Raw genomic sequence first — 16,802 nt, 5'->3', positions numbered from 1 at the left:
CCAAATTAAAATGTATCCCTGTAAAATTACAGGGATATAGTCTTCTTTGGTGCAGAAAGACTATAAATAGCTAGACTTTTTGCAGCGAAGGGATGAATTTCTCAGCAATAAAAGTTAATGTAAAAGTCACTTCAAATATGGGTCCTTTGACAAAGAAATGAAAGATATTTTATTTTATATGAACTTGACATGATTTAATTTTGTGAAAAACAGGAGTGACAGAATCAGACAACATATCCTGCTACGGAACTATTACTAGAAATAAGGACTACAAATCAGATGTTTTAAAACTGAAGAGACTATCTACAGTGGTTAATTACTTTAGTTATGTTGGTGACAATTTTACCAATTATTGCTTATACTTGCAGCGTTACTCAAAACTTGTATTTTCTGTATGCGCTGTTATGGTGACTAAAAGCAGGCATCTGTTTATTCAGACTACTGCCGATTGGCTAAAACTGCCAATATGCCCAAACTGCCAAAACTGGTTATTTTCTGTTATGGTGGCTAAAGCAGGCATCTGTTTACTCAGACGACTGCCGATTCTGTGAGGCTGTCTGTATCCGAATCCAACAGTCCCTCCCCATCATCTATTTCTACATGCATTGATGTAGACTCATGACCATTTTCTGAGCAAAATCCTGAGCCTATTAGTAGGTATTACATTGACTAATCTAAGAATGGAAGCAGCACATCTCTTTTCCCATACAATATTAACAAAAAGATGCTAATTCCACCTACACCACCTTTTTAAGGCAATGGATGTGTATTCAATTGCCAAGAAACTAGTGTTACACTTTATGCCATTAGCCAGGAAGAATGATGTCAAGTACAATGACAGTCAATAATTGTTAAAAGCTTAAGTCAAAGAGAGCCATGAAGGTCGGCTTGAGGTAGGTATGTTCAGGCCTTCAAGTCTTTGGGATAAACTAAGCACATTTCAAACAGGCCACCGCAGCAGGAAAATGCTCAGCCAATATCATATCCATTCCATGCAGAGATGTTCTACTGAATTAAGTCTGTTATGATGTTATTAGTTTGTATATAAAGACAGGTCAAGCCACCCATCTTAAAAGATGTTGAAGACACTATTCGTTCTATAGTATTCCCTTCGCAAAGATTTCTCAGAGACTTTCTGTGTCCTCCCTCTTCTAAAAACAGTTACATTTCGAGGGTTGATGGGGGGTGGGAGATGGGTATTAAGGAGGGCACCTGTTAGAATGAGCACTGGGTGTTGTATGGAAACCAATTTGACAATAAATTTCATATTAGAAATATTAATAATAATAAAAATAAATAAATACAGTTACATTTCACCTGAACAACTCTTCTGTTTCCATTGTGGACTTCGTGAAACATGTAAACTGGAAAGCTTACGGTGAAACTTGGGGTGTGCTCATGGCAGGCAGAAAGAACGGCCATCCGCCTTGCAACCTCCTTTCCTTCCTGCCTGCACTGTGAGCTCCAAGCCCCAGTATCAATAGCCTCAGAACGACTGCTTAACCAGCTCCTACAATTGTGTAAGGTCGAACCCTACAACAATTCTTTTATAAATGAGTAACGAGTTCTCATCTACACAACCTCCACATGTGTATGCGCACATGCGTGCACACACACACACACACACACACACACAAACAGCATTCCAACTGCTCTGATTGAGCCCTGCTTGTACAGTCCAGCATTGCTAATGTGCTTCTTTCTACCTTTCCTAGGCTTCCAACACAAAATCCAACAAAGTCATTTTTCCTTCATTAAATTAATACCTTCACTTAGGTTATCATTAAGTTTTGCTGACCTGGATCCTACTTAAGGTAGGTATTCACATCTCTCCCCAGATTAAGAGAGGAGTTGATTTTATGGTATAACTTTCAGGTCTAATCTTCTTTCTCTTATTTCCAAGTGTCATTATTTGTGTAACAAATACACATAATAGCTGCAATGCATTAAATATTTATTATATTCACAGCAGTAGGCCTGAGTCTCATAAAACCCTGGAAGGGTAGGACTCGACACCCGCGTTTTATAGATTAAGAAACTGAAGCTACGAGAAGTCACAGGGCCATGGTAGACTGGGATTCAAAAACTGGGTTTTTTGGACAAGAAAGCTCATGCTATGCTACACAACCAATGTTGACCCAGATGAATTTATCAGCATGGGTAAGCACATAGAAAACAAAAGTTAAATGCCTAAAGTATATACATGAACTCAGAAAATGGCAAATTATCTTATCTGCATGTTATAGAAGGCAGGCATTAGGTATTATTGTATAAACAGAGATGCACATTAATATGTACATACTGCATATCCATTTATACATTTTTATAAATAACAGAAAAAATTGGAGAATTGCAAACCAATATCAAAAAGTCACATCATACCTTCTGTCTATATAAAATAAGGCAGTAGGCTTGAAAGCAGCAGATGCATTGAGAGATTTGAAAGTTAGAGAAAGGGAGCCGAAACTAACCGACAATAAACTATAAAAATCAATTGTTTCAGACATTTAACACGGGAGTAAATAAATTCCAAACAAATCAAAATTCCTAAGTACAATATAGCTTAACAGAGCAGTCTAGTGACTAATGTTTACAGTGATGGTTTTGAGTAATTTGTGTTAAATTATTTTAGCACATGGCATTTGATTCTTGATTTAGGCTCAGATCATGATCCCGGGGTAGTGGGATTGAGCCCCGTGTCAGGCTCCACGCTCACTGTGGAGTCTGCTTAAGATTCTTTCTCTCTCTCCCTCCGTCCCTCTCCCCAGCTCTTGTGCTATCTAAAATAATAATAAACACTTAAAAGTATTGAATCTTAGTTATCTGAAAAATAAAATAAAATAAAAAAATAAAACTTCCTTCCCAACAGTGCTCCCTTCTTTAGAAAGTTATTTTCCCTGAGTATACAACTGCACATGTGTAAAGACCTCTTGAAAGTCACACTTCCTGGAGCTACAGCACGTATTACCATCTAGTAGTACACATGAGCAATGTAAGATTGCATCTACCACAAAATCAGAAAACTTACAAGGTACTCTTAGCCATCTTGAGTCTATGTTAAGGTATTTGTCTCAGTTTAGTTTTATAGGAGCACTGATTAGAAAAAGATCACACAATGAAACATGTCTATAGGTTAATTATATAATGTCTATTTTTTCCTCCAATTCTATGCGGTCCCTAATTAAAAACAACAGAAAAGGTTCCCTTCGGGGGAAACAGATAATTGTATGTAAGTAGACAGAGCTTGATGAATTCCATTTCAAATATCTCAGAGCTGGAATTTCTTTTCCTAATCTTGTCAAATACATTTCTTCTCTAACAATTTTTAATTTGCTCTAAATTCTGCTATAAGTGGAAACCATAACTGAGTAAAGGATACAGTGACAGAAAATATATATTCTTACCTGTGATTCTCTCTAAGAAATGTGATATCATACCGAGATTCACGTTTAGGCAAAGAGGAAATAAGGGCATCAACTTTCATAATGAGGTCGCTCATGCTAGGTAAACAAGATAAACAACAGATGAGTTTTTCTGAGGAGAAAGGTCCATATTTCATGTCACAATTAATGCCCTGAGAAATGGAAATTTAATGTAAAATATCTCCAATAGACAAGCTTTATATAAATGACTTTTCTTCCAAATTTGTAAGTTGAATTTGTCAGTTTTTTTAAAAACTTATTTTGAGAGAGAGCAAGCATGGAGGGGGGAGAGGGAGGGGGAGAGGGAGGGAGGGAGGGAGGGAGAGGGGGAGGGAGAGAGGGAGAGGGGGAGGGAGAGAGGGGGAGGGAGAGGGGGAGGGAGAGAGGGGGAGGGAGAGAGGGAGAGGGGGAGGGAGAGAGGGAGAGGGGGAGGGAGAGAGGGAGAGAGGGGGAGGGAGAGAGGGAGAGGGGGAGGGAGAGAGGGAGAGGGGGAGGGAGAGAGGGAGAGGGAGAGGGAGAGGGAGAGGGAGAGGGAGAGGGAGAGGGAGAGAGGGAGAGGGAGAGGGAGAGGGAGAGGGAGAGGGGGAGAGGGAGAGGGAGAGGGAGAGGGGGAGGGGGAGAGGGGGAGAGGGAGAGGGAGAGGGGGAGAGGGGGAGAGGGGGAGAGGGAGAGAGGGAGAGGGAGAGAGGGAGGAAATCCCAAGCAGTGTCCACGCTGTCAGCACAGAGTCCAACGTAGGGCTTGACCTCATGAACTGTAAGAGATCATGACCTGAACCAAAACCAAGAGTCGGATGCTTAGCCGACTGAGCCACCCAGATGCCCCTAGAATTTGTCAGTTTAAAGATGACTGCTGCTTTAAAAACCATCCTTTTTTTTTTTTTATCATTGACATGATCTTTAAACACTTATAAGTAGTGTTCTTAACAGCGCCTGTAAGGATACGGTGCGTCATTCAATTCAAGGCAATATTTGCTGAGCGCTGGTTACGTGTTCAAGCACTGGAGCCCACCCAGGAGAGAAAGAAGGGCAGGAAGAACAAAAGGGAGAATTTCCAAAATAACTAAGAAGTCCAGACTTGTATGGTCACAAATTAGTTTGAAAACTAATTACGATTGCATAAAACAAATACCTAGATTAAACATAACCGAATTTGAAAATCTATGCCAGAGGAAATGTATGATATGTTCACGGATACATTGGGGCAGAAAATGTTGGCTAAACTCTAAGGAAAGTTTTTGAAAAGAAAGAAACAAGAAAAGAAACGATAAGCACTTCTTTTTTATAAAGAAATTCAGATGCAGAGTTGAGAACTTGTATCTCTCTACTATAATATATCAGCTTTGACTACAAGGTTCTGACATGTAGGACTTCATATTCCTTATATTTGTATTACACACCATATCTTTCACAGAGCATTGCTTAATGACCACTTAATAAACCTGTTTAAAAAAATTTTTTTTACATTTATTTATTTTTGAGAGACAGAGAGAGACAGAGCATGAGCAGGGGAGGGGCAGAGAGAGAGAGAGACACAAAATTGGAAGCAGGCTCCAAGCTGTCAGCACAGAGCCTGATGTGGGGCTTGAACTCACAAACCGCAAGTTCATGACCTGAAGTCGGACACTTAACCGACTGAGCCACCCAATAAACCTGTTTTAAATGAGTAAATTAATCAAAATCATAATCTCTATTCCTAAACTCCCTCAAAGGTATTTATTAGCCACATAATCTCTAATATGTGAAATTGTAGACACAATGGAGGAAATATGGTTAAACATGCTCCCCATGTTTCAAGGAGACCATATGCACTAAGAGAAGAGGAAATGAGGAAAGGGAAAATTGGGGGCCCCAAACAGCCTTTTTGTAGATTCTCTCACTTCTCTCTTTTTGCAAAATACTCTGCACTGCAGAAGGGAACATGCATGAGAAGGTCAGCACCTCCTGTTTAAGGAGTGGAGATGGTCTCCGAGCAGAGCAGGCAGTAATCACTCTGCTCCAGAAACAGGTGTCACGTGCTCCCCCAGCAATGGTTCCAAGGACTCTGTCTTTTGCACCCAGAGTTCTACCTTCCGAGGTAGCTAACTCTTGGAAGACATGAAAATAAGGACGCATATCTTAAACATGTGTTCACATTTAAGCATATATGCCTTTATTCTAACCACAACATGACGTGTTTAGCATTATGTGTGTGCGTGCAATGACTTCAGACAATTAGAGGGGATGTTCTTATAGTTTAGTGTTGGTTTTTGTTGTTTCGGTGGTGGTTTTGGTCTGAAATCCACCTCTAAAGTGGCTTAAATAGCTTCCCAAACCTATTTAAAACTATTTTTTGCCAGATCAGATTAAAAAAATTGGTTCTGAAATGTTAACAATATATTCACAAAATTCAGTATGAATTATATGCTTTCCAACATAAGCTAGACCTAAATTATTTAACCAAAAATAACTTTTTTTGCTTTTTAAAGTTTTCTTTTTAAAATATCCACTTGAAAATAACTGTGGATATTATCTCTTTACTGCAGAAATGCCCTTACACTTTCCTACTTTATTTTTAGTTTTCTATGTTAACATCATTTCCTAAATGATGAATTACTTCCTAAAGGAACAGATTAAGCAAGGACATCCATTTCATCCGAATCAGAATTCTGTATTTAAGACTAAGAATCAGAATTTTTAGTTCTGGCAGGAAGCCTAGTTGTATGCCATAAGATGTGTGGGTACACTGAAAGTAAATGGAAAAAGATAAAACAGAAAAGCATTAACCAAAAAGAATGTTGATGTGGCTTAAATACGAGACCCCACAGACTTTAAGACAAAATTATAGCAAAAGGAGTAATATATAATGATAAAAGGAACAATTCACTAGAAGCATAATTCTGAATCAGAGTATATATAACTACAGCTCAAAATATTTAGAATAAAATTTGACAAAGTTGCAAGAATTAAATGACAGATCCATAATCATCATTGCAGTGTTTTAACAAACTTCATCTAGTAACTGACAGATAAAGAATAATTCAGTATTTCGATGGTTGGAAAAAAAATAGCATGTTCAAAATAATAAATGTGTAAAATCTTCCACAAAATTAGAGAATAAGCCTTAAAAAAATCAGGCATGGAACAATGATAAAGATTAACCCTGTCTCACAAAATTTGTAGAAATAAATACCAAATAATTGATTTTCATAAACCATGTTCTCTAATCACAGTTCAAAAACAAACTGGAAATCAATTAATAACACACTGTGCCACTTAAAATTTTTAAAATGCATCTTATTCATTTATTTATTCAATAAAGATTTACTGGATGTCTAACAAGATCTAGGCACAATTCCATATAAGGAAGATAAAAATGATAAAATGGACAAGGAGTTTGCCTTCATGAAGAAGACACTATAAATATTTCAAAACATCTTAACAAGCAAATGTTAAAAAACCCAGAAATCTGAACATGTTAGCAATGAATCATAATGAAGCATTTATATATCACAGCTTATGTGATACAGCTAAATAGAGTTTAGAAAGACACTTTTAAGCCTGTAATTTAGGGGTATGTAAGGAAAAAAAATGTGATATTAAAAAGCTTAGAACCCAACTTGAGAAGTTTATGAAAGAGAACAGATGAAAAAAATAGCACAAACTGAAACTGATAAAAACAACCAAAACAATTAAGAGCCTGCCAGGTCCTAAATCTACATATATGAAAAGTAAAACAGTAAAATAAGTCTATCCTAAATTAAGCAAACTAGAACAAGAGAAAGGCCAACAGGAGATGTTTTAAACTAGAAGTTAAAGTACGAAGCTGTTACAATTCACAAATGACATGAGCGTCTAACTTCAGATAAAATGTTACAAAAAATAAGAGAGTTGAGCAAGGAAGATCAATATAGAATTTATTATTATTCCTGTAATTTAGCAATAAACAATTTGAAAATATAATTTAAAGTACAGTATTTATAATATGGGCTAAAAGTATAAAGTACAAGGGAATAAATCTAAAACTACATGTGTAAAAACTCATGGGAAAAAAACAGAAGCTTCACCAAAGGACCCAAAAGGAACACTAAGTAAGTGTGTCAAACTATCTACCTACATATTCTTATATACATATGTTTATATATAAATCATATACCACATATAAATTGTATGCCAGATACATCAGTTATATACCTATATGTTATTTTATATGTTTTATAGATTATACATTCATATAGCCATACGTAAACAATATATGTATATATTTAACAGACGAGATAATATTACATAAAGATGGCAATTCTTAAACTAATCTATAAATTCATGGAAATTCTCATAAAAATTCCAGGACAGTTTTTTGTAGAACTTGTTATGCTGGTTCTAATTACATTTATGTGGAAAAACAAGTAGCAAAAAACAATTAATGCAATTTTGAAGAAGAGACAGAAGAGAAAATTTTTGCTATTATCAAAATTTATTATAAAGCTGTGGTAACTGGAGTGTGGGACTGGCATGAGACAGCATACCAGTGGAACAATATAAAGATCTAAGAAGAATTAAGGACATGATCTCGGCTCAGGTCATGATCTCAGCTCAGGTCATGATCTCAGTTCATGGGATCGAGCCCTGCATGGGGCTCTGTGCTGACAGTGCAGATCTGCCCCTCCTCTGCTCACTCACACATACACACTCTCTCTCAAAATAAATAAATACTTTTTTAAAAATCCAAGAAGAACTAAAGATATAAACCAATAAAAAAGCAAAACTGGAAAACTTTTAGAAGACAATAAAGGAGAATATCTTTATGAACGCAGACTAGAAAAAAATTCTTATACATCCTACAGATACACACACACACTCCCTCCCTCCCTCACTCACACACACAGACCACAGACAAACCATGACAGAAAAATCCTGATAATGTTTTGACATTAAAATAAAAATCATCTAAGTATTTGGTAAAAAATTGCAATAAAAAAGTAAATAGTCATGTCACAAACTAGAATATTTGTAACACATATAACTGATAAAGATTAGTATACAGAATCACAGAGAATATGTTTATAGATCATTAAAAGAAGAAAAAAAGCCCAACAGATAACTGAGCAAAAGACACAAACAGGCATTTTACAGAAGGGTAAACGTGAATGAAAATAATCGTATGAGAAGATACTCAAAAGTCAAAGAAATGCAAAGTAAAACAAGCCACAATTTCACATCCACCAGACAGAGAAAATTATCAAGTCAGACAACTCCAGGTATTGGTAAGAACCTGTGGAAACAGAACTTTCACCTTTCTGGTGGGAGTGTTAATTGCTGCAATGACTTTCAAGGGTATTTAACAACATCTGGTAAGGCTGAAGACACGCACACCCTACAACCCAACTGCAACACCCCTGTGCTCTAGAGAAACTCACACTGCACAAGGAGACACTGAAAGCCGGTTCACTCCAGCACTTCTGTAACAGTAAAAACACTAAAGCCAAGTTCACTGTACCTCAGTAATGGACTGCATAAACGAGCTACAGCATATTCATTAAACACCGAAAAGGAATTAAAATGAACTGTGTACATGAACCTGGATGAAGCTCCAGAGGAAGTAGAGTGCAGAGGAACCTACAGGAAACACAGTTTCTCTATAAAAGTCAGGCATTCGGCCCAAACAACACTGCTCATGGATATTCAGAAATGAAGCAAAGTATAAATATGAGTATGGAATCATGCACACAGCATTTAGGAAAATGGTTACTTCTCAGGGAGGATGGAGACTGTGTAGGTGGGTAAGAAACAAAGAGGACAGTAAGATCCAAGGCAAATAAAACAAACCATTAACATGTACAGTTTGGTGGTGGTGAGTATGGATGTCCTTTATTATCATTTTTAAATATTCTCTACATATCGCTAATATCTTTAATTGTGTACATATTTGAAATATTTTCTATTCTTAAAAAGAAAAAAATAAGATGCAAAATAGCACATCCTGAAATGAATTGCTCTTATGATTTTAAATACTTACTTCTTTGAGCTGATTTTCATATTTTCAACAACGCCTTTAATTTTCTCTACTAAATTAGTAAATGTTATCTTTTCCAAGAAGTAAAAATCTTCTGTATAGAAATTTTCATCTAAAGGTCCTAAGAACTTAAAATAAAAGTAGTTTTATTATTGTATACCTTCTAGAAGATACCAGTTTGGGACAAATATTTTCTCATCAAATAGATATTTAAACAACAACCGATTACCGATTAAACAGACGGTGGCGATCAATCCCACCACTTACTAAATCTACCGGGAGACAAAGAGAAAAAGGTTTTCTCACTTTCATATTACAAGTAACATTTGCATAAACACCAATATCTAACTGACAAAATAGAAAAGCAGTAAATTATTTCCATTAGGAAGTTTTACTTTGAAACATAATGCTTTCAAAAACCTAAGGCTTTTCATTCTAAGGTAAATTATGAAACGGTCTGTATTTCATAAGTCTTTTATTTTCAATTTGCTTTTCTATTCATCTATCAATTGTGGCCTACATGACGTACATACGACCAAAGACAAACCACATAATCACTTAAACATACCAACCCATCTTCATCTAACTGATGCTGTATAAATGGTTTGGACCACAGTAAGGTCATGTATGCAGGTCGGCTGTGAACCAGTTAACTCTAGAGGAGGAGTTGTCAAATTGTCACACGCCTAATTTCGAAATTAATCCATGCAATCATCATCATATTATGAATGCAAGCACCGATGTAGAAGGTGAGCCTGACATAGTCTTATGCCCTAAACACTTACACTTAATGACAACCACAAAGTATAGCATCCAGAATCCTTTTTTTCTTGGTAAACAGACCAGAATTAAACGGTTGTAGCAGATTTTCTCACTCCCTCGACTGCTTCATCTGCTTCTGCAATTAATATTTTTCTAAAAATGAATGAGGTATAGTTCTTGAATTTTTTATTATTTGCTCATATCACAGGTGATATTAGCTGGGATGTTAGCATTCCAACTAAACAAATATCATGTTTCACCCTTAAACATATAACATGGGCTCTTCAAAATGAAAAAATGGATACCATAAAACTAAAAGTACACAAAGAAACATTTCATTGCCTTAAGATTTGGTATCACTTTTGAGATACTTTGAAAGCACTTTCAAAGTTATATTTTATGGACTATGAATAGGAGGCCTGGAAAACAGCTGAATTTTATCTGTACCACCTCTATTGATTTGAGCAGTTTTGTTAATAACTCAGAAAAAGGAAATATAATCTCAAATTATTTTCTTAAGGGGTTAATTAGATTGGCTCTCTTCATTGATTAAATTCACCAGAGAACTGGCTCTATTTCACTTATGTGAGTGCAGTGTGAAACAGCTAGGAGAAACTTGATTCTTATGGGATAAAGAAACATAAACAGTATAAAATCACATAATGCCTAAGTTGGGAAAAGGGACACTGAACTTGAAACTCATGTACAAACATAATAAAATGTATCTGGTGCTTCCATCTTCTTTACAACATTTTGGAAATGTGATTTTTCAGTTATACGGAATAACTGCTGTAACAGAAATGCATTACCTCTGACAGCTCATTAAAATTTTAGAAAACTCTGTTAGAATGTTCATCCACACACCGAGCTTTATAAAAATCTCTCTCCACTCATGGACATCTCAGTATGATTCTATATTGACTCTCTCATCAAGTGTAACACAAATCAGGTCTACAAATGTACCCACTATTTCTCATGACAGCCTTCAAATATTTAAAGAGAAAACAGGAATTAATATTTACTGAAAATCTGCTCTGTGTCTGGGGTTGTTTTATATGCTTTACCTATAAAAGTGTATTTAATCTCTGACAACTCTGTAAAATAGACCATCACCATTCCCACTGTCCAAATGATATTTCTAAACCAAGTCTCATAGAAGTCATATAATTAATTAATTAATGGTGAAATGGAATTCAAACAGAAATTTGTTTGGCTAAAGAAAAAAAAAAAAAAATAACAAAAAAGGCCCTGCTTCTCTACTGCCTGCTACGCCATCTTTCGCCAATTTGTAAACATGTAGGTTAATGACAATAAATCTGTTATAATTATAGTGGCAGTATTAGAGTTTTATTTAATACTAAAAATAAATGCATTTTTAATTCTTCAGCATCTTAGTAAGAAAGTATGAGATAATCACCACCCCCCCCAGTTTTGATCATTCATAAGCAACCTGAGTATGTTCCAATTCTAACAAACATTTGGACAGGTTCACGATGAAGGCTGATTCTAAAATGTCAGATTTCAAGCATTAAACGATCTGGCTGAGAGTTGTACCTATCTGCTGCAATTGCTGTGACTACTGTGCTTTAAAGCTTCACTCTGAGAGTAACAAGCTAAGTATTACACAGCTAAGTATTACACAGCTCTAAGCCACAGTACTTGCTTTCAGATACATTATACTTTTCTATTCAAATTACAGTTCCATAAATTAAAAAAATAAAATTATAATTTTCTACTAATCAATGCAAAAGCCAACATAATTTAACTTAATATCTACCTCCAGCCCCAACCTCTTCCCTGAATTCAACTCATATGCTCAAGTGTCAGCCCAAGAGCAGGCACAGGACCAGAACTGGCCACTGAACTCTTCCTACATCCGGAACTGAATTTCCATCTTCCCTCCCCTTCCACTCGTCCTGAGCAGCCTCACTTTGCCAGTCACACGGCTCTCTCCATCCCACCCCAAGTCTGTCAGTAATTCAGGTCCACTCTTCCTCCACAATACATCCCTCACTTCCTCCTCCAGGGCCATTCCAGTCCAAGTCACCATCAGCTTTCACGTGGACTACTGAACTAGCTCCTGACTGCTCTCCTGATGCCCTATGTTTTATTCTCTATTGAACAGCCACTAGAGATGCGCAAAGAAGACATAAGTCAGACCATGTCAGTCCTCTGCCCAGAACTAAACTTCACAACTCACTCACAGTAAAGCAGGAGTCCTTACACTGTCCTGAAACCCTACGGGATCTGGTCGGCAGCTACTTTTCTGAAGCTTCTCTTCTGACTACTCTCTGTACTGGCTATTTCTAGGACACAGTAATCATCTCACCTCAGGACCTTTGTACTCACTGTTCCCTCAATCTAGAACATTCTTCTTGCACATATTCCACTCGGCTTGCTCTACCCCCCCACCTCCCTCCCTGCCTCCTCTGGCTCTCTCCAAATGGCACCTTATCAATAAGGATGCTACTTGTTAGGTGTCACTGCCCACCAAAATATAAACTTCATGAAAACAAGTTTGTTCACTACTATACTCTCAGAACCTAGAAGATTGATCACAGCAGGTGAAAAATTAGAATCTGAATATTTTTGTCAATTTCAAGGAAGATGAAGAGAAACAATTATTTTAGGAGAAATAAGGTAAATATAACTATAACATTTGCTATCGATAACATGGGTAATAGGTGAATTACATTAAATAACAGCAAAGAAAACATAGGGTAGCCTTTCCACAACATATAATCAAAAGGCAAGGTACTGAATACAGCTGGTGTAATTTTTTTCCCTCTTCACCCTTACAGTGCTAGACAGAGCCAAAGGGACAGAGCCATATACTGCAAAACTGTTCTAAAAAGCCACATTTCCTCCCCAAACAACTGTTAAAAATAAAAAGCAATGACATTACTGGGCTTCCACAAACCTTGCTTATCAAATTCACAAATGCTGTGTATTAATGCAATAAATGGCAACCATTGTCACCAATTTATAAAAGAGCACCATACAAAGATGAACACTTAAATACAATTAGCCTGAAAACTGCTACATTGAAGCAGATATATTTGATCTGCAGAGGCTTGTGGATGTGAGACCTTCACTACTCTCCAGTTCCTAGTCTTTATAGAGTCGGATAAGAAAAAAATGAGCATAATTTTCAGGGAAAATGATAGGGGAATAAAACATTAGATAAAGAGAGCTTCACCTAGAAATGTAGAAAACAAAAACGTTAAGAGCGCACTAGACCTTGGAAGACAATTTGGGTTATATAATTTGGTAGTTCAAACAGAGGATGCCAAACATATTGCATTAGTTGATTTCTTAATAAATCTATGCACCAGATTCAATTTTTTAAAACTTAAATCATTACTGAGAAAACAAGATTCTCATACTCAAAAAATATTTAAGTAGATATTATTAATTTTGTACGTCTATAAAGACTCTCTAATAAGAAAATGTTTCCGATATACCAAGAGAAAAAAGTGTGATATAAAATTTTATACATACATGTATACAACAGGATTAAATTATGTATTTTTACAAACCAGACACGCCTATGTAGGGTAGAGAAAAGGGTTAGAAGGTAAAACAATAAACTATGAATAACCAATTTCATTAGGAGGGTTGAAGTAAGTGATTTTTCTTATAGATTTTAATGATTACAATAACTATGACTTTATATTTCAAAAATAACAATTCGGTACTTATGGAAGTTAACACAGTCAATTGTAGAGAAAAGCGACGAGAAGAAAAAGACATCACAACGTACTTTCCACATCTACAGCAACAGTGGCTCTTAGTCGCAATGTAGTAGTTGTTCTAATCCTTACATTAGAACACAGTAACAGCTATTCCCATACGAACACTCTTTCGCGCCACATTCGATGCGTCCATCTCTGGGGGAAGGGGTGGGACCACAGGCAGTTTATGCTGACCCCTGTCCGCTGTGTCTAGCACAGGAGCCGCATCTCCTGCGTGTTGTGACAGGCCCCCAGGTCACGGGTCAGTGAGAAAAAGCGAGCAATTGCGTTTTCTACTTACTTTCCCATTGCTGACAATACCTATTTCTCCAGGACGAATTTTAAGTACATCTTGACAGAACAGCTGATGAGTTCGGAAAATATTCACTCCAATGGTATTATATTTTTTCTGAAAAGCGTTCTTATCCATCCCCTAAACCATAAATTAAGAAGGATGAAATTAATAAGGGAAATATAGCAAATCATTTTTTATTAAAAAAAAATTTTTTTTTAACACTTATTTTTGAGAGAGACAGAGTGTGAGCAGGGGAGGGGCAGTGAGAGAGGGAGACACAGAATCCAAAGCAGGCTCCAGGCTCTGAGCTGTCCACACAGAGCCTGACGTGGGGCTTGAACTCACAGACAGTGAGATCATGACCTGAGCCGATGTAGGACTATTAACTGACTGAGCCAACCAGGTGCCCCAGTAAATCATTTTAACAAAGCCTACTTAAATATATGAATGCAAAATTTGAAATTATTCTAAATTTTGATTTAAAAAGCACTATTTTCATCTGAAACTACATTTTATTTATTTAAATTTAACTTTATTTTTTATTTTTAAAATTTACATCCAAATTAGTATATAGTGAAGCAATGATTTCAGTAGATTCCTTACCCATTTAACCCATCCTACCTCCCACAACCCCTCCAGCAACCCTCAGTTTGTTCTCCATATTTATGAGTCTCTTTTGCTTTGTCCCCCTCCCTGTTTTTATATTATTTTTGTTTCCTTTCCCTTATGTTCATCTGTTTTGTCTCTTAAAGTCCTCATATGAGTGAAGTCATATGATTTTTGTCTTTCTCTAATTTCACTTAGCATAGTACCCTCCAGTTCCATCCACGTAGTTGCAAATGGCAAGATTTCCTTCTTTTTGATTGCCGACTAATCCTCCATTGTGTGTGTGTATATCTATATATCTATATATCTATCTCACATTTTCTTTATCTGTTCATCCATTGATGGACATTTGGGCTCTTTCCTTTGGCTGTTGTGGATAGTGCTGCTATAAACATGGGGGTGCATGTGTCCCTTCGAAACAGCACACCTGTGTCCCCTGGATAGATGCCTAGTAGTGCAATTGCTGGGTCGTAGGGTAGTTCTATTTTTAGTTTTTTGAGAAACCTCCATACTGTTGAAACTACATTTTAAAAAAGAATATTTCTTTGCCAAGTCAATTATAACATTTGTAAATCCTGTTACAAGTAGATATCACATGCCACATTCATTCTTTGAAGATTTCAGGTGGATTATTGACTAGTAATGCTAGGGAATATGCTAGGGAACATCAACTTAAATACAATTTATCATTAAAGAAATTAAACAAATGTCAATTAAATTCTGAACTCAGTACCCCATTTTGGTACCCTCAGTGAAAAAAAACAGTGTTTAAAATAGAAATACCCTATCACACCCCATTATACCAACCTCACAAAACCAATTCAGTAATAGTGCATTTTATTTCTGAAATATAAAAGTAATCCTTGGTGAGAGTCAAAAAATATATGGACATTCACAGAAAATAAACCATGAATAGCTTCTTCACATCTTCACACTAAGAAACACTCTCCATATCATACTTATCAAACTTTAATGTGCAATCACCTTGTTGAAATGTAGTTTCTACTTCAGAAGATCCAAGGTGGGGCCTTAAATTCTGAATTTCTAGCAGGTTCCTGGTACGCTCCCGCGATGGTAGAAATGTTCCACTAAACAGTCCAATATGCCAGCCACAGCCATGGATGGTTACTGAGCACTTAAAATGTGGCTAGAATGACTGGAGCACTGAATTTAAATTTTAACTTAATTTTTTTTAAGTTTGTTTGTTTGTTTGCTTATTTATTTATTTAGAGAGGGAATGAGTGTGGGAGGGGCAGAGAAAGAGAGGGAGAGAGACAGAATCCCAAGCAGGCCTCCAGCTGTCAGCACAAAGCCTCACATGGGGCTCGATCTCATGAACCATGAGATCATGACCTGAACCAAAATCAAAAGCTGGATGCTTAAACAACTGGAATTTTAACTTAATTTTAAGTTTAAAAGAGCCACATGCAGCTAGTGGATACAGTATTGGACAGTGCAGCCTGAGATCCCACTTACATCCAAAATCTCCATCTCAATCATCCCCTCTGACCACAAACTCCTCGATTTCCGGCTCATTCAACCTAGTGTCACCATACCAACCATTACCCAATCCCTTCTGTCCTCTGCCCCTATCACCTCGTTATTACCCATCACACCTCCCATAATTTCCTCCTGAGTTATACCTCAAAGGCCTTTACTGCAACACAAACTTGCCATGCTTAGATCCCTGGAATGCTTCCCTGAAGTCATATTCACCTGGCAAAACCTCAACTCTGTTTAAGCACGACTCTGCTTCCCCTGTAACTGGAACCAAAATAGTCTTAATACAGCTGGAAAAAGAGCTGCAACTAATAGCGACCTCACTTTCAGTTTACAGTCGTTAACATCTAGTGGGCCCTCAGAAACCCTCCCACACTAATGTAGTTAATTCACTTTCTCTCTCTCAGAATAAGAGAAGAATATGTGGCATTTGCTCCTCTTCCCTCAAACCTCTAATAATACCTACTCTCACTCTATTACTTAGCGAATGAC

At 36.7% G+C, this 16,802-nt stretch overlaps 1 protein-coding gene across 4 annotated transcripts in view; it reads right to left on the bottom strand.

The window, feature by feature from the left end:
* UGGT2 (UDP-glucose glycoprotein glucosyltransferase 2) overlaps nucleotides 1-16,802 on the bottom strand; it is a 192,162-nt gene that overhangs the window by 48,253 nt on the left and 127,107 nt on the right. For all 4 annotated transcript variants that reach the window (XM_019444060.2, XM_019444061.2, XM_019444062.2 and 1 more), the window contains 3 exons: nucleotides 14,211-14,342; nucleotides 9,417-9,541; nucleotides 3,405-3,500 (listed from right to left, as the gene is read on the bottom strand). In XM_019444060.2, the coding sequence (XP_019299605.2) occupies nucleotides 3,405-3,500; nucleotides 9,417-9,541; nucleotides 14,211-14,342 (353 nt within the window). The remainder of the gene's footprint in view (nucleotides 1-3,404; nucleotides 3,501-9,416; nucleotides 9,542-14,210; nucleotides 14,343-16,802) is intronic.

The sequence above is a fragment of the Panthera pardus genome, unplaced genomic scaffold, assembly GCF_024362965.1.
Source record: "Panthera pardus isolate Hobbes unplaced genomic scaffold, ASM2436296v1 HiC_scaffold_1, whole genome shotgun sequence".
NCBI classification, from domain to species: Eukaryota; Metazoa; Chordata; class Mammalia; order Carnivora; family Felidae; genus Panthera; species Panthera pardus.
The sequence above is the reverse complement of the archived record's forward strand: the minus strand, read 5'-3'. Positions and strand labels throughout refer to the sequence as shown.